The 22,890-nt window shown below is 37.6% G+C and overlaps 1 protein-coding gene across 3 annotated transcripts in view; it reads right to left on the minus strand.

The window, feature by feature from the left end:
- CSMD1 (CUB and Sushi multiple domains 1) overlaps positions 1 to 22,890 on the minus strand; it is a 2,101,842-nt gene that overhangs the window by 205,291 nt on the left and 1,873,661 nt on the right. For all 3 annotated transcript variants that reach the window (XM_032260320.1, XM_032260321.1, XM_032260322.1), the window contains 4 exons: positions 22,425 to 22,538; positions 13,421 to 13,609; positions 8,208 to 8,354; positions 4,047 to 4,235 (listed from right to left, as the gene is read on the minus strand). In XM_032260320.1, coding sequence (XP_032116211.1) covers positions 4,047 to 4,235; positions 8,208 to 8,354; positions 13,421 to 13,609; positions 22,425 to 22,538 — 639 coding nt within the window. The remainder of the gene's footprint in view (positions 1 to 4,046; positions 4,236 to 8,207; positions 8,355 to 13,420; positions 13,610 to 22,424; positions 22,539 to 22,890) is intronic.

Genomic DNA, 22,890 nt, shown 5'->3' on the forward strand with positions numbered 1-22,890 from the left:
ATATATATATATATAAAATATATATATGTGTGTATATGTGTGTGTGTGTGTGTGTGTGTATGTGTATATATATATATATTGTTTGTCTCATTCTGTCTCCCAGGCTGGAGTGCAGTGGCACGATCTCGGCTCACTGCAGCCTCTGCCTCCTGGGCTCAAGTCATCCTCCCACCTCAGCCTCCCAGATAGCTAGGTCTACAGGTGCATACCACCACACCTGGCTAATGTTTGTATTTCTTCTAAAGATAGGGTTTTACCCTATTGCCCAGGCTGGCTTGAACTTCTGTGTTCAAGCAATCCACCACCCACCTTGGCCTCTCAAAGTTGCTGCGATTACAGGTGTCAGCCACAGTATTCAGCCTATAATTCTCTTTTTCATTGTTAGACTTTGAATGCCTTGGAAGGAAACAAGTCTTATTGTTGTTGTTGTTTCCTCATGGGCCAACGTACACAACTGCTCAACGCATCTATGAGTAGATGGAAGAAGGCTCCCAGTATAATCCACAACACTCCACACGCAATTCGCTGAAGAAAAGCAGCTGCAAACCCACAAAGTCTCTTTCCAACTGTGTCATTTGAGGCCAAAGTGTTTCTACAACTTAGGGAAGTATGTACCTTCTAGGGACAGGCACAGTGGCACACACCTGTAAGCCCAGCACTTTGGGAGGTGAAGTGGGTGGATCACCTGAGGTCAGGAGTTTGAGACCAGCCTGAGCAACATGGTGAAACCCCATTTCTACTAAATACAAAAAATTAGCTGGTTATGGAGGTGGGTGCCTGTAATCCCAGCTACTTGGGAGGCTGAGGCAGGAGAATTGCTTGAACCCAGGAGGCGGAGGTTGCAGTGAGCTGAGATCGTGCCATTGCACTCCAGCCTGGGCAACAAGAGCAAAACTCCATCTAAAAAAAAAATCTACATTATAAACGTAACAAAAGGAAAGTGTGTAATTAACACTAAACAAATAAAATCTCCCTTTATTGTATACTGCAAAAACCACACATTTGTATTTTACATTAAATTCAGTTAAATCAACTTTAATAATTCCTTAAGGATAAGCAAAAGACTGTTGGGGTATAAATTGCCAGTATCTGTTGTACAACCTTATGCTATTTAAAACTTTTATAATTCCTTCTCAATGGCCTTTATCTATCCAGATAACCGTTTTTACTCTGTATTTTAAAGGTTTAATTTTGTTTTTAAAATGATAAAAATGCCTATTTAATTGTACCACACAACTTAATGTTCAAAAATCCTACTTTTTGCTGTATTTTTCCTTTTGTCTTAAGCATTACAGTCTATTATAATGGAAATACTTTTATATTATAATTAAAATGCTATTTTACACAAATTGTAAATATCTAAAAGGTGACTAAAAGAACTCTTGCACAAGAAATGAATTTAAATGCTTAAAATATAGATTCTTTCAGAATTGGTATTTGCAAGATTCTACTTTAAGTATAATTTCTTCTAGCAGGAAACAATTCCACTTTAACACTGGTCAGGCTCTCAGAAAGACTGGATTCTAGACCAACATTTTTATATGAGTATTAAATCCCTTACCTTTTATATGTTTCAGTTTCAAATACATAAAAGTAAGTAGTTCAACTAGATTATTTTTAAGATCCCGCCAAGTTTCAAAAATCAAAATGTATGAAGAAAAAACAAAATCATATTGATTTTGGGTTAACAGAAAGGTTAACAGGACATGTAGAAAGTCGCAGGTCTGTTTTAGAAGGATGATCCTTCTTAAATGTTTTATAATTTGAGAACAAAATCATCTAAGTTATTTATTGCCAAGAACAAATCTGAAGGAAGATACTCCAATTCTTCTTCTAAAACATGGTGTACATTCTAGCATCCCACATCCACAAAGCCATTGCCTCTCCATCATGTTCAACACAAACAAGAGACACCCTGACTATGTACAGATTCTTTCGCGAAAACTGCAAAGATGTCAGAAAGCCTCATCTGCAGTGTGCACTATTGGTATTTCTGAATCATTTAACTTAGTACTAAATAGTTCTGCTGGGGGAGGCCATGCGAGAAGAAGAAACTCAAGACTTATCCAAAAGCCATATATTTGACATCCTTTAATCCTCCTCAACCATTCATTGAAAGAGCAAGCCAAGTTTTCACCTCGTAAACAGTTTCCAGAACTCCTTGTTTATGGATCAGAGAGATGAACTGGCGTGTGCTTGGCGCCACCTGAGTCCCTTTGGGACGTGAAGGTCCCTTTCCGTACCTTTTTGTGCTTCCACCTGGAGAGTACATTCCCTTTAGGCTCTAATTTGACTCTGCCTCTAGAGGACAGAAAATGACTTCAGGAGTTTCTGCCCATTCCATGGAACCCCTTTCCTGTGTCCAGGCTGCTGTTTGGGTTGTGACTTTGGCATTAGCGTTCTGTTTCCAGTGCCAGTGGGGCAGAGACCACAGGGTGTTCTCTGAGCTGGAGTTGGGTCTCTTCAGCAATAGATTCTGTGACTCTATTCTATAAACACTCTCTCATCTCACATCCACAATGCCATTGCCTCTCAGTCATGTTCAACACAAAGAAGAGACACCCTGAGCAATTTCCCACAAATTCTATAGAGTCATAGAACATGTAAAGCAAAAGAGAAATATATCGTCTGCTAAAATAAAAACTATTCTTTTAAAGAAAAAAAAATCATCATTCCAATCATTCTTAATGAAGTAAGCTGCTTGAATCTATCTCTATGTTTATTTTACATTAAAGACAAATTTTTAGAGGCAAAACATAAATAACAGGCTAAATGTCTGATCAACTTCTTAGAGTCAAAGACACCTACAATAAGTGTGATAAGAATCTAATACTGTCTCACAAAGCAATACCAGAAAATCAAATATCTAACGAAAATGAGAAAACAGAGATCCAATATGAGCTTACACTCATAAATCATAATTAGCTTTCAAAGACTAATATATTTCATTATGAATATAAACCTTGATAAGACAAAACTATGAAAATTTCATGACTTCAAAGCTTTCAATTAAAATTAAAATGCCTTATTTGAAAACGTGGTTTTTATGCATGTGATAGATAAAATGCAAAAAAAGGCATGAAATATTGAAATCAACTTCAACAAGCCCTAGATTTAAATAACAACAACAACAACAAAAATACAAAGCTTATGGCTCAAACTATAAGTTTTTAAACTAAAACACGGAGAATGAGTTTTTCAGAAATTAATGTTTTAAATTTAATGCAGTGGTCAAGAAAAATTATTTTGAATCTTAATCAGATGACACATTTTTTTTTAACTTCAAGAAGAAGTAGAAGTGTTAGAAGAGCTTGACCCATATGTTTACGGCAGCACTATTCACAACAGCAAAGACTTGGAGCCAACCCAAACGCTCAACAATGCCAGACTGGATAAAGAAAATGTGGCATATATACACCACAGTATACTATGCAGCCGTAAAAAAGAATGAGTTCATGTCCTTTGCAGGTACATGGACGAAGCTGGAAACCATCATTCTCAGCAAACTGACACGAGAACAGAAAACCAAATACCACATGTTTTCACTCATAAGTGGGAGTTGATCAATGACAACACATGGACACAGGGAGGGGAACATCACACACTGGGGTCTGTCGGGGGTGGAGGCTAGGTGAGGGATAGCATTAGGAGACACATCTAATGTAAATGACAAGGTGATGGCTGCAGCAAACCACCATGGCATGGGTACACCTACGTAACAAACCTACACGTTCTGCACATGTACCCCAGAACTTAAAGTATAATAAAAATAAATAAATAAAAATAAAATGGCCACATTAAAAGAAGAAAGAATAACTCCACCCAGGATCTAGAGAATGTCCAACCTTTCTCCGAATTTAGGGTATACAGCTAAATGTCAGGAAAGTTCGCATGGCCAGTGGAAAGTTCAATTCTTACTGTTATAAACCAACATTCAATATCTCCTTACCTTTTATCCTTAGTTACTGCTTCATTTATATTCAGAGAGGATTAAAATGAGAGCAATATACAGAAAACAAGGCTGGGGATGAAAATGAGTTTCTTACCCTGGCAGAGTGGTGTGAGAGAGTCCCACTGGTACATGCCGAGAGGGTTACGTCTACAGGTTGCATTGCTGTGGCCAATCATTCTGTATCCAGGCTTGCAAAAATAATGCACTTTACTTCCAACTGCTCCTGCAGTCCTGTTTAGAATTCCCCCATTCTTCAGCGGGTGGGTCAAACTGCAGTAAGGTGCTGTGGACAGACAGAAACACACACAAGTAAGTAAACAAACAAACAAATGACTGGTGCCGTTGCCTTGGAGAGAGGATATAAATGAACTACTTCTGTTTTCCAAACAGTAGGAAGTGAGCACCCGTATGTAAGTTTGTTCCAAAGACCACTGCAAAACTCGAGAGTCAAGAGACAAGTCTCTTACTCTGAAGTTGAGATCACCTGCAGCTGTGAGCCCATGTGAAGCCAGGATCCTGCCTATGGTATTTTGAGAAACATGAGGGGGACCCAATCTTTTGGCTTCTCTGGGCCACAATGGAAGAAGAAGAATTGTCTTGGGCCACACATAAAACATATGAACACTAATCATAGTTGAAAAGCTATAAAAGAAACTGCAGAAAAATCTTACAATGTTTTAAGAAAGTTTATGAATTTGTGTTGAGCTGCATTCTAGTCATCTTGGGCCATATGCAGCCCGAGGGCCGTGGATTGGACAAGCTTGGTCTACAAGGATCATTCTGAATGACCTCACTGACCTCTCTAAAGCAGGTTACCTAGCTAAATAAGCACATATATCACAAGGATAAAAGTAAAAGGGTACGTACAAGTCATCATATTTGCAACAAAAGTATTCTCAATGTTTTTAAGAATTATTAAAATGGAGAAAGTAGAAATATATAACATTTTCTTAATGAAGGCCATTAACTTTTTCGTGTCACTGTTAAGTGAAACTTGTAGACTGTACAATGAGGTGGATATTAACCTTCTCTTTTAATATATGGGATTTGAATGAAAACTTCGAAGAAAATGCATTCTCTTGAGTCAATAACAATCTCACAATAGCTTTAATCATTCCCTTTTGTAAGGAGACTTTTTTAAACTAGAGACAGGCATTTGTTAAAATAATAATATTACTCATACAGAATGTCACATTTCCATGGCTAAAAGTCCCTGCATCTTATTTACACATTTAGACAAAGAAACTTGCTTCATCCTCATGAGGCAAGGTCACTCCTGCATAAAATCCTAGGAACTCACTTCAGATGAATTTAAACAATGCAACAGAGAAAGTCGTGAAGAACTGGAAACTCTTGGTTTCTTTTTAAAGAAGGGTTTTTACATCTCCCACTCCCCTGTGGGGCTTCCATACAAAAGCACACACGTGCAGGTCTGAGTGCTTAATGTTGTCCCTTTCCTTGGAAATATACTCAGAAGAAACTTTCTAAAGGTTCTCTGTTATAGTGGTGCCCAGAAGCAACATCAACGTGTCTGGCCTCAGTTGCCAGCCATGTCCCTGTGAGAAGCATCCCCAGACACTATTCTCAGCTGGGTGAGCCTCGGAAATACCATTTCATTTTTTTAACGGGCTAATTTTTCTTAAGTGAAAATCCACTATCATAACAATCTCTTGACTCACGGCTCCTTTGGCCACACCATTTTCTAGATCAAATGCTTCTCAGTTTTGAATGAACCAAAATACTTTGTTTAGACAAAGTACGAGTACAGTCAGGCACCCTAAATACAAATGACTTAAAAGCACTGTGCTAATTTAAAAAAAAAAAAAAAAAGGTAATTAAAAAACAGAACATTCAGACTTTAGACTCCTTTCCAGAGTCATAGATAAGTTAAATAAAGTCTGCAGGAGGTAGTGAGACTGTGAGGTTTGTTGGATGTCACCTGTGCCTCATGACACAGCTGCATCTGTTAAGGGATGTAATTTTGGAATTTGCAGGATAATCATCTAACTCTACAGATTCCACTAAGAGTTCATTTTCTTTTACTGTGTTTCTTCTATTGCAAGGCTCTCAAAATACTTGTTCTTTCCTAACTCACCTAGAATAAGGCATGAAGGGCTCCACAGGAGAAATCATCGCACAGAACAGAAAGCGACTGGAGCACTGGCCGGGCCGGCTCCACGCCTGGCTACTCTAAGAGGAATTCAGAGGGGCAGGGCCCAGTCTCCACTCTGCTGGTGGAGCCTTGGAAAACCCAGGGTACAGAATGAAAAGTCAAATGGGTATCCAGGGGGAAAGAAGACTGGGAGAGGCAGATATCCTGGAATTTCGGGGTGAATGCCAAACCAGTCTGTATTTCTGACCCTCACAATATGGAAGCTTACATTTGCTTCTCATAGCACCAAAGGGACACTGTTAACTCAGCCTGCACAGTTTATGGAATTACCCAGAGTCATTGTTCAACACGCATTTCTTTGTCTTTTCTTAACTCAGATTTCAATTATGGTGATCCATTATATCGCTTTTATGCCTGAATGATTGAGAGTTTACGTGCATACGGCAAATACATGTTGGAGATGCAATGTGTGGTCATGTGACTGTATTATGGGCTAGAGTTTCCCTGCCCACATCTTAATAATTTAGGGATACTTTTGTTTAGTCAGTGCTCAAAAATTACTGGTGATGAGCTAGCAGATATCACTGAGTCACCAATTCCAAGTAAAAAGCTGTAAGATAGAGAGATAAGAAACTTTTTATATTCACATACAACACGTCTCTCTCTCTCTCTCTTCTTCTTTCCCTCTTCGCTCCCTCTCTCCCCACTGAGACAACATAAAATTGTATAGTCTTCTTCTCCCAATACAGTTTAATGATGAGACTCTTGTTGTTGTATGACAACAAATGAAAATACCTTTTGAAAGACATAGAGATCACTGTTCTCACAACCGAAGGTTTAATCATATCACTGGGCTACTAAGAATTTTTGTGTGCATAAAACAACCTAAATTATGTTTATCATTATTTTCTCTGTGCTGACCATGTTTGCACATTGGAAAAATTCAAACAATTTTAAGAGTCTATCTGCTTTTTGGAACAAGGAATTTGCTAAATATAAATTCCATCACTGCAACTGATGTCTTTGTAACAAAGGTCTGAATATATTTTATTAAACTTTCCAGAGTAAGAATGTCTGAATTTCATGCCTGTTGTCCACACATCAAGGGCCTTTCAAAATCTTGATGCTTTTTACCACGTTACGATGTCTACTAACCAGAGAGAGCAAATTTTCCCTTTGCATGCTCCTAGTCCCTAAAGACATAAAAAACCAACACAGTAATAAACGATCCTGCGTCAATACACACTGTCCACTTCCCATACACAATGAGCATCTTTCACAGGAAAACATAACTAGAGAGTTGTCAAGGGTAATGCTGACTGAGATTTTGAGAAAAGTTTAGATTTTCTGCTTAGTAACTGAAATGTGCTTAGGAATTAGGAGTCTGCCTACTGCTTCTGTAGGACAGTTTAAACAATGGTGTGGGACAGATCATATTGATGATTACATATGAGATTTAATGTTTAATAAATGTATTGACTGATTCGATCAATTTGTTATTGATTTCATTAATATAAATCACTGCTAGCAGAGAATGATTAAAGTATATAAAGGACAAAATAATTTACATTTTGATAAGGAAATATACATATTAAACATATGTTTTTTATGTAAATGCTTATTTGTACAAATATATATGTGCACATATATGTGGTGTGAATCATATATAAAGAGGCTTGCAGATAGATACAAAGACGTAACTATTAATAAGATACTATCATCACTTCTGCAATTAATAGAAATATAATTATCTTTTCCTGTTTGTTTCCTTATCATTTAAACATATTTTAAAATTAATTTTGATTATATTAGTTTATCTTTTGGAAAGTGTCTTTACTTTCTTTTACAATACAATTTCTTTCTAATTATACAATTTCTTTCTAATTATACAATTACAAACTGCTATGAATTTCAATAGTTTGTAATTTTAAAAATAAAATTTTAAATATTAAGCAACAAATTTCCTAATGTAGTTTAGAGGGATCATTCAGAATAATTCCCCATCATATTATTTCTATTGAATTAATTATTAATCTTTAAGAATTAGGATTATATTGTAAATCTCTATTTAAATTGTTTTATTCAATAAAGATCACCTGTTTTAAAATAATTTCATGTAAAATCTAAACCTCATTTACTTACCTGCATAGCGAATCTTGAATCCTTTCTTACTGGTGGCATGGTCAGTGGACCAGCGGAGATATAACTGATTACTCCTGCTCGTAAAATTTGATTGTTCAGTATGATTCCCACTTAAAACTACTAGCAGAGGACTTTGCCCAGAAGAACCTAAGTGAAGCAGAAAAACAAAAATGTTCAGAGATGAGTTAGCACCTAAAATTGCATACTAGGTTTAGCTTTTGATTACACTGGAGTCTACGTGTACAATACACAGGTATTATTGTTTGCAAAGTGGACAACGAATTCCAAATGACTATAGCAACAGATATATTTTGTGATAAAAATAAGACAATAATGTACAAAAACAATTTCAGGTGCATATGCTATTAACTGCATCATACTTAAATGAACTTTGTCTATAAAAAATCAGTAACTGAAAAAAAAAGTAATATGTATTGTTGTTAGTATTTACAATATTGTACTTAAACAGGAAAATAGAAACTTTCATGTGATATTAGTAGAAGTAGAAAGTAGTAGAATCACTTTGGAGATTTATTTGGTAATAGCCAGTAAATTGAAGGTTTAATTATATTTCTATAAATCCTAGCACTTGTGCACAAGTATTATTTACTTGGTGAAAATGTGTATTCCAGCACTATTTCTCATGGTAAATTTTGGATCCAAACTAGTAACTTGGAGTTTTAAAAAAAGAATTGAAGATTCCATGAAAAAGAATTAGCTTCATACAGCATTAAAATTAACAAACTAGATATACATATACCCACATAAATAAGTCTTAACATAGCAGATTACTAAAAATATATATTTACAGATAAATATAATTATATAAAAATAAGAAATATGCTATCTATAAAATGTGTGTATGTAAATGACTGACTGAGAAATAATTATACAACATGCATAACCATGACCCATACAACTCCCACTTCAAAATACTGGCTTCCTCTAGGAGGGGTGCCAGTGGAATTGGATATGGGTGAAGCTTCTGAATTTACCTGTATACACTGCTTCTTTCTAAGATAAGGCCCTAAAGTAAATTTGACAAAGCCCTGAAATTCATATCTTTTTTTTTTTTTTCATTTTTCACCTTTCTGTCTATGATATTTGAAATTGTTTTAGAAACATTAAGACAACAAAGTTAATACTGACTGTACAGGTCAGAAAAGGAAACACAGTGAGGAGTCACCTGGCATGGCTCTCATCACCATTACCCAAAGCCATCTATCAGGAGAAAGTGCTTCATGGCCCTGGAGGTTGCCAACAGTGCTACTCTGTTAAAGAGCTCAACATTATCTGCTACTCATAAAAGCGTCCATGGCTTTTTGCATTTCACAGTTCACTCCTAGGGAGCACATGAAGCCTGAAAGAACTGTGGCTCTCACTGTCGTTCATAACACAAATGCTGTGATGTAAAGTGACACCTATCTTTGTTGTTATACACACAATTTTATTTGTGCAAAGATATTCAGAAACCACACTTAGTTCACTGTGTAACTCCCAATCAGAGCAGTTCTCATGATTTTTTTTCAAGTAAGACTGTTATGGGCTAGACTGTGTCCCTCACAAATTTACATGTTGAAGTCCTAACCCTCAGGACTTGGAAATGCAACTGTAAGGAGAGAGAGGGAGGGTCCTTGAAGACATAATTGAGGTTAGTTGAGGTAGTATGGGTGGGTCCTAATCCAATATAACTGGTATCCTTCTAAGAAAAGGAGATAAAGACACAGGCACATCCTGAGGGAGGACCACATCTGCCAGCCATGGAGAGAGCCCTGGAAGAGAGTCTCACCCTGGTGACCCTTTGAGCTTAAAAGTTCAGCATATGGAACTGTGAGAACATACATTTCTACTTAGGCCAGGGGTGGTGGCTCCCGCCTATAATCCCAGCACTTTGGGAGGTCGAGGCTGGTGGATCATGTGAGGTCAGAAGTTCCAAACCAGTCTGGCCAACATGATGAAAGCCCATCTCTACTAAAAACACAAAAATTAGCTGGGTGTGGCGGCGGGAACCTGTAATACTAGCTACTCTGGAGGCTGAGGGAGGAGGTGGCTTGAACCCGGGAGGTGGAGGTTGCAGTGAGCTGAGGTTGCGCCATAGCACTCCAGCTTGAGCAACAAGAGCAAAATTTTCTCTTAAAAAAAAAATTTCTGTGAAGCCACTCAATTGGTGGCACTTAGTCTTGGCAGCCCTCATAAAGAAATATGAAACAAACAAACAAAAAACCACAACCCAAAACTAGCATATTAAATAATCTGGGCAATCCCGACTTTGGTCAGACAGAAGATGAGATGAAATGATATTAATAGTTTTCTTTGCAAAAATATCATGGCTATGTTTCCTGGAAGATGCAAAAGAGTGGCTTTTATTTCATAATCAAAGACAGAAGCATGTTTGGTGTATTGGCTTCCTTGTCGTTGTTTAAAAGGATAATGTGTGTTCTGAGATAAAATGCCACTGGGAAATTAATTAAGCTGAATTTGTATTTTTAAATGTCGTTTTAAATGACAGGACTCAAGAGTAAAGTTTTAGGTAATTTTTTGTTTTTTGAGATGGAGTCTTGCTCCGTCTCTCAGGCTGGAGTGCAATGGTGCAATCTCAGCTTACTGCAACCTCCACCTTCCAGATTCGAGCGATACTCCTGCCTCAGCCTCCCGAGTAGCTGGGATTACAGGCACCTGCCACTGCACCTAGCTAAGTTTTGTATTTTTAGTAGAGACGGGGTTTTGTCATATTGGTCAGGCTGGTCTTGAGCTCCTGACCTCAGGTGATCCACTCTCCTCTGCCTCCCAAAGTGCTGGGATTACAGGCCTGACCCACCAAGCCAGGCCAGTTTTCCTAATCCAGCATCTAAACTCTCATTATGGTCTCTCTGTTCTCTCTGTCTAAAATGTAACTAACTTTCTAGAAGGACAAGTTTTGAAAAGCACCTATTCAAATTGGCATGTGTAGAAAACCAGCACAGCACTAAAGGAAGGTATCCATTTCTGTTATGAAATGGAAACTAAGTATTCCACCAGTGTACACTGTAATTTTAATTTTGACAGTATTCTCAATTGAGTTCCATAATGATTAAAACACTGTTTTTTTTAAAGCATTATGGGATATCCACCACTTAAGCCATAGAGAGTAATATACTCTTGAGATAATGAAGTTAAAATCAATATATTCAATGTTTTTTGGTCAACACACGAACTATAAAAAAGAGAGAGAGAGACAGAGAGATATGATCATGACATTTACTGCAACAAAAATGTCATTGCTTAAGAAAATATTCATATAAAACTCCGATCTTTCACTTTGTAGAAAAAAAACTTTAAGATCAGAACAATTCTAGTCATTGGTCTCTGATAATTTTGACAGCAAGTATTATGTTAATGTCTGTAATGTCTATTTTGCCTCTTGTTTATCACAGTATGATCTGTCCAAATTAGGAGGCGGTCAAATTGCAGCCATTAGTGCGTACATTATTGAGAAATATTTTGCTCCTGAAAGTAAGAGACTTAAAAGCGTGGACAGCTATATTTCAATTCAACTACTGTGAAACAAAAGAACATGCATAAGTTTAAAATAATTATTTCGATGTATTTAATTAAATATGTCCTTTGTAGGAACATATATGTCTCTATATATGCAAACACACACACACACACACACACACACACACACACAGCCTGTGAGGTTGGATGCTCTATATTTTAATTTTTGTCTAATAACTAATAGGCCTTCAGTAGAGTTTGCCTCCCTTTTTCCTTAACATAAGAAGCCTCATTTTTATACTTGCCTAATGAGTTACTTCTCTCTAAAGGGAAAAATTGTAAATAATGTGTGTTTGTTTTAATATACACATTAAAAAAGCCATGCTCTGAAAATGAAAATATTGCTCTCCAGTCCTCTGTCTCTATATGTAAAAATGTAAGTTTAATTTCCAATTTATTAATTCATTTTTGAAAATACATAAATTGATTCAGTGATGTCTACCCCTCTAAGCAATATGATTCATCAACTTAGTAAAGTGAATACAAACAAACATCAAATCAATTAGAATAATTTATTTTTTCACTGAATTGTTATTTATCTGAACTCAATGACAAATCTGTCAAAATATGTGAAAACCCTGTTATTATGTGCAGCCATAATTGTATCTGGTCTAATTTTCTGGGCTATGATGATGGTTTCACACAAAGAGAAATATTAATATTCCCTCCATTCCAAATTGACAATTCAACCACATATTACTTTTAATCATGTCACTATTATATTTAAATTTTCATTCAAATTGTATAAAAGTCATAAGAGCATTGTTGAAAACAGTACTAGCATGTGTTCAGTTAACGATATTTCACTATTTTAAAGAATCATATTTTAAAAACTCCTGTAGCATTTATTATCTAGAAATTGCCGTAAGCCATTATTTTTACATATTTCTAGTAAAATAATTATTTAGATGATTAAAATATCTCTAGGCCTAAGTTCCCTAAAATACCTTGTGAACTGACATTATATCGAGGAGAGAAAGAAACAACTGTTGAGATATCTGCTCTAAATCACCGCATTAAGGAATTAAATAACAGCTAAAGAAAATTACGTACATTTTCAGAGTATGTTACTAAGCATTCTAATTGTTTGAAAACTTGCAATGTTACAATTACATAGCTTGGCTGCGTCCCCTCCCAAATCTCATCTTGAACTGTAGCTCCCACAATTCCCATATGACATGGGAGAAACCTGATGGGGTTAACTGAATCATGAGCGGGGGGCATGTTACCCATGCTGTTCTCCTGATAGTGAATAAGTTCCAGAAGATCTGATGGTTTTAAAAATGGGCTAATTTCCTGAACAAGCTGTCTCTCTCATGCCTGCCACCATCCATTAAAATGTGACTAGCTCCTCCTTGCCTTTGCCATGATTGTGAGGTCTCCGCAGCCACGTGGAATTGTAAGTCTATTCAATCTCTTTTTCTTCCTAGTCTTGGGTATGGCTTTATCAGCAGCATGAAAATAGACTAATACAGTACAACAATTGTATGGTGATGCTTTACAGGCCACTTGACCTCAGAATGCACAACCCCAAAGGAGTTTATTTTTTGTTTGCTTTGGGAAAACATAATTTAACTCAAGACACATATTCAAGTCTTTGTGTTACTAAAACATTGTAATAGTGCTTTCATTAGTAACACAGAGGACACTGGTATACAAAGATTAAAGAAACTTACCATCAAACACTTCCAGTGCATCAAATTGCTTTTCACTTTGAAAAGTGTCCACAAAGATGGTAATGTTATAGTTTGGTTCCACTTTAATACTCCAAGAGCACGTCTGGGAGTTAAAATAATTACCCGGATACCCGGGGCTGAGAATTACTCCTGATGATCCTGTCCGGACTTCATTTGCTGGGCATTGTGCTGCAGAGAAAAGTACCAGCAAAGGTTTGTTTTAATAAAATGATTCCAACTTCAATAAGATAGTTTCTATCCCTGCATAAATAAGCCAAGGAAAGGAAAAAGCAAACGTATTGAGCTCTGGCCAAATTTAATACCGGATGCAAACACAGAGGGAATGCAACGTTGAATACTCATGAGAATTGTATGTCTTTCTCTTTGCAGTACTCTTTACTCAGCTTGCACACTCCTTTGGCCCCTGTGTCTCCCACACACCTTAATTTGGGGCAGTTGCATCATGGATTTCATTATACAATGCAAGTTTTCCTCACTGAACTATGAAGAAGAACCTCACAATTTCAATACAGCATTACAAAAATATGGCGAAATGTCATGCAATAAGAAAAGGAAACTCATATTTATTTTGGCGTTAAATATATTTTCAGGGATACATTCCAAGAACCCCAGTGATGCCTGATGCTGCAGATAGCCCAGAATCCTATATATTTTACGTTGTTTCTGGTGCAATCACATTTTAAAGGGCAGTGGACATTCTGGACAAAGGTGGGATACATGTCCTGGGTGAGACATAACCCAGCGATGATGACAGGTTTCATCAGGCTAGTCAGCATAGTGCAAAATTTAAAATGTATTATTTCTGGAATTTTTCATTTAAATGAAATGAAATGTGTCAGACTGCTTGATCACAGGTAACTGAAACTGCAGAAAGGGAAACTTTGGATTGGGAGTGGGGGTACTACTGTACTTTGCACAGTAATATTTAAACATTCTGTGTGATTGCTTAGGACCCTGGGAAGAGAAAGAATTAGAGACCTGGCCTCAATACCACCTGAGACACCTCAGCAGGAACCCTGATTTCTAAGGGATGAATTAATCGTGAATGCATCATGAAGATACTATGGAAGCATCATATCTTTTCTCCTCCTGCTTTTACAAAAATTATTATTCAACTACTTCCAGGTTAATCAACATAAAAATAATCTGCAGAGATCTAGACATGCAAAACAGTCACCAGAGTCCCCTAATTAGTAATTTCTCTCATCACTAAATTAAACTATCTTCCAGAAACAGTATGTGTATAAAACTATTGAGGGAAAAATATTTCTATTATTGGTAATGGTTCATGTATAAAAGAGGCAAAGCAAAATTACTTGCAGAGTGTTGAGAGTTCAATAATCACATTTTCCTTAATGAAAAATAACTTTTGCAAATTTATTGAGTTATTGCCTTTTAATTAGTTAAATATATGCTATATATACATACATTTCAAGATAGACACTTCTAAAACAGATGGGCAAAGCTCATGATATGTGTTTTTATTCAAGTAACTGCCTTTTAAAAAGTAATTTATTTCCTATTTTCTTCCATTTATCTTAGCATTCTAATTAAGATATATTTCAAAATTTAGAAAATGTTTAGATATGAAACCACGGATAATAAAACATTTCATAGAACTCTTTTAATAACATGTAGCTTAGGTGAGATTTTAAAACATTTAAAATATTTAAGATGACAATTTTATATATTTACAATTAAAATATTCACAATGACTAAAACAACTGAGTTAAAGGTATAATTTTATTCTGAGATGGTGATCAAATAACTTTGTAAAATACGCTATGCCCAAAGTTAATGTGATATTTTAAATAAGAAAAGCAAAGTGAAATTAGAGTTTGTGCCTATGTATATCTGTGCAGGCCAGGACCTCAAGTTTTAGAAGCTCCATAGACCTGCCTTGACTTTGTAATAAGAGCCAGGGCTTTTCTTCGCTCTGACATAAGCAGAGGGTAATAATAGCTCCTCCTCAGGGTTCTAATTAGAGCCAATATATGCAAATTTTTTTTTTTTTTAATCTAAAAGCACTATGTGGGCAGAAACTATTATGAGGACTAGGGATGATTATACCACATGCCTACCTTTTCCTAACACAGAAATGCTGCCAGAGGACGTTCCAGTTTGTGGGATTACATTTGAAAAATATTTAGCCAATCTGTCTACCCTGTGTTTTTATGAGGACTGAGACTTTATAACTGCAGCTGTAGTTATTAGATGACATTGGAACTTCAGGGCATCTGGAAACAAAAAACCTTCTATGGAGTTGCTAAAATCCACCTGAAAAATGATTCACACATCCTGTGGTTTGACTCTAACCCAGAAGTAACATTTTAAGCGTCACCATTCTTATTCCTTCCATATTTGAAATGCTGACTTTGTTTCTTAGGGAAGACAAAATGAAAATATAAGCAATTTGTTATATAACTCCCACTAGTTTACAGAGACTGTCAGTTTCTACAATTCTCTCCAACTTAAAGACGTAGGAGATAATTTGTAGAGAATTTGTATCATTTTTCTTATAATACTTAGTAATACTTTTTTTCAGACATATATATTGTTTTTAAACTTCATTTTTTTTTTTTTTTGGGTGTTGGGGATTTTGTTTTGTTTTATTTTTTAATTTGTTTGTTTGAGACAGGGTCTCACTCTGTCACCCAAGCCAGGCTGGAGGGCAGTAGCACAGCCGCAGCCCACTGCAGCCTTGACCTCACAGGCTCGAGTGATCCTCTCACCTCACAGCTGCCCAAGTAGCTGGGACTACAGGTGCATACTACCTCTCCTGGCTAATTGCTGTATTTTCATTTTAGAAATGGTGTTTTGCCATGTTGCCCAGGCTGGTCTCCTCTCACCTCACAGCTGCCCAAGTAGCTGGGACTACAGGTGCATACCACCTCTCCTGGCTAATTGCTGTATTTTCATTTTAGAAATGGTGTTTTGTCATGTTGCCCAGGCTGGTCTCCAACTCCTGGGCTCAAGTGATTCTCCCACCTCAGCCTCCACCGTGCTGAGCCTAAGAGGCACGTGGATGTGTCTGCCCAGTAGCTTAAAGTGGTTTTCTTTGTTCTGTTGTATTCTGTTCTTTCTGTGGAACCCTCCTTCTGGTCAGTGCCATAAGCTGTTCTTGGAGCATTATCCACTTGTAGTAGGAGGGATTAAAGGGACTGCAGTGTGGTCCTATAGCTGAGAGGCTTGCTTCTTAGTAGTAATCACACATCAGAAAACAACTGTGTCTCCACTTGGGAAACTGGGAAACCTCTCGCCATAGCGGGACACCTGCCTGGTGCTCCTGTCAAAAACACACCCAAAAGTTTGCCTCTCTCAGACGTCACCTGTGCTTTGAGCTATCACCCTTCTGCACAATGTTAGTGCTCTAGCTTTTTCTTTTAAAGAAAAATAAAATGTGAGGCTTAAAACCCAAAGCATCTTATTTAATGCAGCTCACAGGCCTTCAGCAAAAGTCATAGGAGATGAGGATTTGTACTCTAAGATTAATAATATAAATTGGGATTTATAAGTCACTAAGATTAATTCTTAAAGCAGCTGTAGGTATGACAGAATTGGAGAAGCTGAGTCCTCTGTGAAAGAGGGGAAAGGCTGTCCCCAGGGCCCTTGTGATGCCTGCTGTCGTCCCACACACACAGGAGGCTGGAGCTGGGCGGTGGCTGTTGGTATATCACCTCCGTCTGGTGCTTTCTGCAATGGTCATTATCAAAAGGTCACCGAATCTCCTTAATGTTCACTGAAAATGTGTGTTTTTATTTTTTTTCTAAAGAAATGAATATTCTAAAAACTACTGAAAGATCCCCTATGGTCCACAGGATGAAGAAACCTGACTTCGAAGACCTTTAAAGTCGGGCCCTACTTTAGGTTTCCAGGCAGATTTAATTTACTACCTCTTCCCCCAAAACACCCTAAGAGCAAGCAGTAGGAAGTCATTTTTCCTGGATGCCACAGCCTCCTTTGTGTTTCCAAATCTTTGTTTTAATTCCCTTCACTTTCTGAAATACTTTTCTTTCCTTAACAGGAGAAAAGTCTCTTCTGTGATGTCTCTTACTCATGGTTTTCTACATTAAGATAAGTGTCTAGCCCAGTAATATCTTCATGTAATGCTGACTTTCAAAAAACAATGCACTCTCCTACTCTCTGTAAGGTCTTTTATGCTGACTGACTGCACCATGGACTACACCATGGTAACCTCTGACCTGTGTGTACAGTCCAGGTGAGTTCCTGGAACTAGAAAGTCTGAAGTAACTGGAAGACCACGAAATGGAGAAGAATGATTAACCCCTGTGGTGCCTAACTAACTTGAAGCATTCTTCTGTTGTTCCTTATTCCTGCATCTACTGATACGGCAATTGGACTTTGCAACCTACCTTTGTCAACCTCATGACTCCAGGCCCTACAACCCTTTCCCAGCTTGCAAAAACTGCATTGAACTGTGACTTCTGTAACTCTCCACTGCCTACCACAAACCTATAAAACCAACTCCTATCACTACGCCCTTTACTCACTCTCTTTTTGGACTCAGCCCACTTGTACCCAGGTGAATAAACAGCCATGTTGCTCACACAAAGCCTGTTTAGGGGTCTCTTCATTCAGAGAGCATGTTTTAACACTCTCCTTGCGTCCCTAAAATGGTTATTAATTTTTTTATTCTTTCTTTTTTTTTTTTTTAGATAAAGGCTTGCTCTGTTGCACAGGCTGAAATGCACTAGTGTGATGTCGGCTAACTGCAACCTCTGCATCCTGGGATCAAGTGATTCTCCAGCCTTAGTCTCCCGAGTAGCTGGGATTACAGGCAACTGACACCACATCTGGCTAATTTTTGTATTTTTAGTAGAGACAGGGTTTCACCATGTTGGCCAGGCTGGTCTCAAAATCCTGACCTCAGGTGATCCACCCACCTTGGCCTCCCAAAGTGATAATGGGGACAATTTTCAAAGTTCTAAAAGTGTGGTTACGACATATGAAGAAGACAGACTAATAGCTAATATAATTTTTCATGATGAATTTATTGGGAGATGGGCCCCCACTTGAGCACAATCGAATCAATCAAATAGTAGAAAAGTACTTCAAGAAAGATAATAATTTAGTGCTTCAGTGATTAAGGATTTGGTAAAAGACATGTGGGGTCCCATTTCCTGTGTTTAAATGATGAGTTGTTTAGAGAATGAGAGTTAAGATCACTCTCCATTTGTTTTAAGCAAATTTACTCCTGACTTGAAAGAGAAGAGAACCTGGTTATCCTGTGTGCCTCCCAAGGAGTGGTGCAGGGTATGGGAATCTTCCACGTGAGTAAAAGTTGGTGAATTTTGTCTGTAGAATGCTCCCTGTAAATGTCTGTGACAACTGAGGAAATTTAGAGAATAACACTCATGTGGCGTTGATTTAGACATGTGTCAAATCATGTTTGTTTAACACATTTAGACGTGTTAAAGATGGGCACAGGCTGTGAGAAATGCGTCTTTAGGGGATTTTGTCATCAGGCAAAGATAATAGCATGCACCTCTATGGCAGGCCAATCTCACTAACACAGGCCTCCATAACAACTGTTTCAGTACTGACAGAGTGGTTCCATTAAATATGAAACGCTGAAAAAGCCAGTACCTTTATACAAAGCCTGGAATGTAACAAACAGCCACCAAGAGTTTTTTTCGAGGGTTCTTCTGGGACTTGAAGCATGACAAGGTAACAAAGGAATTCCTAACAGGATCCTTTTAGGATTAAACAAGTATTATTGAGGGTCTAAAGAAACTACCCAGGCCTCCACAAACAAATTTATTGGGGTCTAAATGAACTCCCCAAATCTTTATGATTTAGCAGGAGACAAGAATAGGCTAATCACCCCAGTACCTGGACCCATTTAGATTAAGTAAACTTATTGAGGCTCCAGAGGAAGGTCTTCAGGACTCAGATCTTAGTAATAGAGTCTAAAAAAGTTAATCGCTTATGTCTTTAAATAAATGCACACTTACACATAGACATATAGCTCAGAAAGTGTATAAACTCTAAATGGTTGGTAATTTTGAGTTGGTCTGGTGATTATTTCTAGGCCTTCTCCCTGTAACAAGTTATAGAAATAAAAACTCTATTCCTCTCCAGTTCATCCACATCTCATTATTGGGCCACAGAAATAGCAGTCTGACCCTCAGTTTGGTGTGGGAACACTTACACACACCCAGATGGTACAGCCTGCTATGTAATTAAGCCATATTGCTCCTAGACTACACACCTGCACAGCATGTGACTGTACTGAAGTCTGTAGGCCCCCGGAACACAACAGTAAGTATTTACGCATCTAAACATGTCTAAACACAAAAAAGGTCATGCATTGCCCCATAGCATTGCGAATGCTAGACATCACTCAGTGATAGGAATTTTCAGCTTCATTATAACCTTGCAGGACTATGTTTATACATGGCCTGTCACGGATCAAAAGATCAGGCAATGCATGACTATGCTCTGTTCTTGGCTTGTCATAAATTAAACATCATTTAAACAAGAACCAGGTTAATCTGGAGAGGATGACCTAATAAAATGGCCTGTTTTTAGAGCAGTACATTCGATACATACATCTATATGCCTTTCTTCTCTTTTCAGCTAAGATCACCTTTGCTTAAGGTCTTCTATTCTGAGAAACTTGAGGCTTTGTTTGTTGAGATTAAAATGTACCTTAAAAAATGTGAGGGTTTTCCTGAGTTCACTTTTATATAGAATGGCAGAAGGTGAACACTTTTTATATCCCCCCACCTTAAGGAAATAATCCAGAAATAGACCATTGTTGTTCCTGGAGTATGCTACAGATGCTGGTTTTTTTCTGAGAACATAATGGCTTTGGTCTCCTGACTTTGCACCCAATGCAACACCCACCTCTAAGTGGGGCAGCCTACAGGCACAGATTTCAGTGACTTCCACAGCCAGTGGTCTGCTAAGCATCTAAATAGACGAGCAGGCTAAGGGTCTGCTCCTCTGCCCAAGTAGTAGTTTCCTGTACCCACTGCCTCCCATGCAGACACAACTTTAATGTTAATAGTTTTTAAAAAAAAAATCTGTTATGGATATTTAGTAATAATTCATTCCAAAATGTATGCCAACTTTTCTTCAGATGTAGAAAATTGTTTCTCTCTTTCAGGTTTCCTTGGATACTGCCTCATTCCAGAATGAGAATGCACAAAGTTATCAGATTTTTGTTTTTTTGAGATGGAGTTTCACTCTCGTTGCCCAGGCTGAAGTACAATGGCGTGATCTCGGCTCACTGCAACCTCTGCCTCCCTGGTTCAAGCAATTGTCCTGCCTCGGCCTCCCAAGTAGGCATGCACCACCACACCTGGCTAATTTTGTATTTTTAGGAGAAACGGGGTTTCTTTATGTTGGTCAGGCTGGTCTCAAACTCCCAACCTCAGGTGATTTGCCCGCCTTGGCCTCCCAAAGTGCTGGGGTTATAGGCGTGAGCCACTGCACCTGGCCAGTTATCAGACCTTTGAAGAAGATCCATTCACAGGTGTGAGCACCTGCAAAACCACTGCAAAGCTGATACTTTTGCAATGCAAAGAAAAATTCCTTTTACAGGGAAGGCAATGAACATTACAAAACACTTACAAAGATAAATTCATTTAATATTCACTGAGTCTTTACAACAGCCCAAAAATAAAGGAGATAAATCATCCTCTCCGTGCACAATGCAGGGAAGAGTGAGTTATTCAACGCTGCCTGACTGAGTGACTCCAGCTCCAGGTCCTGTCTTCCTAAATCCTGGGCCCTTTCAGCTGCGTCACTTGCCCTACAGAGTGACAATAGTTAGATTTCTTGAAAGAGTCACATTCCTCAAAAGCACTACATCTGCACTTCATGATGATTTTGAAGTCATAAAAAAAAAAAAAAAAACTATTCTAATTTGGAAAGCTTTTTGATAGGTGAACTAATGATGTTTCTGACTTACTTGAGCATTTCAGCTTATGCATAGTTTTTCAAGTCTTTTTTAATCAATGGTACTTGAAAGTTATGTCTATGAAACAATATTTTAAAAGTAATCTACTTGTCTTCTAAGAGATTAAATCAACAGATTCAGCCTTGGTATCTTGTTCCATTATTGTGTATTGTCTATTTTCTTGCACATGGTCTACATATGTTAAACACATGTGAGAAAAACATGAGATGCGCACATTTCATTGTTTATAAGTTTACATCAAAATATTAAACACCAGCTAATTATATGCATGCTGATGTATTTATAGCAAAATGAAATGATGCTCAAAATTTGCCTTGAAATGCATCAAAAATATAGTGTAGCTTAATAAATGTCTAGAAAGATAATAGATAGGCATGTGATAAAGGAAATACTCTATAACATTGTGGAAGGTAGGCGGTATATATTCAGGTGTTATATTATTCAGGTATTAAAGTTATTTCAACTTTGCCATTTTTGAACATTTACATGATAAATTGCTGTGAAAAACATGATTTCTTATTTGATATGTCTTTGGTTTATTTTCTAGGACTAGCTAAAGGAGAAAGCATCATCTGATATTTCTGTTACCATCTTAGTTTCATTGCAATGGGATCAAGGCACAGATAAAGATTGAGTGCAGGCTGGGTGCAATGGATCATTACTGCAAACCTAGCAATCTGGGAAGCTGAGGCAGGTGGATCGCTTGAGTACAGGAGTTCAAGACCAGCCTGGGTACAAGGGCAAAAACTCATTTCTACAAAAAAAAAAAAAAAATTCTAAAATTAGCCAGGCATGGTAGTGCATGCCTGTATTTCTAGCTACACAGGAGGCTGAGGTAGGAGGATCATCTGAGACCAGGGAGGTTCAACCTGTGGTGAGCCATCATTGCGTCACTGCACTCCCACCTGGGTGACAGAGTAAGACACTCTCTCCTAAATAAAGTTTGAACCTATACAAAGAGATGCAGAGCAATCCAACAATACAATTTTCCATGTTGAATAACTTAATGTAGCTTTAGTACAGAACAGTGCATACCTTCACATGTTGGGGGAGAGCCCTCAAACTGCAACTGGGAGCTGAGCTTGCAGGTCAGAGTGTCGGTCCCCACCAAGGTGTACCCGGGGTGGCACTGGTACTTCACAAAATCTCCTGCAAAAGTCAAGACAGCAAACCAGGAAACTTTGTTTCCACAACCTTCTGAGTGTGTGAAGGTGTCACACACATATATGACCATTTAATGAAGAAAATCAACTTGCAGATCTTTTTAGAAACAATGTCTCTATTTATTTTTAGTCTTGTAAACATAGTACCATTTTAAGTTCTTAATTTATAAAAACGCTGCATTAACCTTAACTGATACTAGTACTGAAATGATGTGGCAGCTTTCTTCCTTGACAGGTGCATCCATGTTGCTTCCCCATCCCCAATTATTGCAGATGAAAACAAGATAGGTAAAATAGATGCTATGATTTAAGCAAGACTGTGGAATTGCATGGCTTTA

The sequence above is a fragment of the Sapajus apella genome, unplaced genomic scaffold (genome assembly GCF_009761245.1).
Source record: "Sapajus apella isolate SASKATOON/1434 unplaced genomic scaffold, GSC_monkey_1.0 scaffold116, whole genome shotgun sequence".
NCBI classification, from domain to species: domain Eukaryota; kingdom Metazoa; phylum Chordata; class Mammalia; order Primates; family Cebidae; genus Sapajus; species Sapajus apella.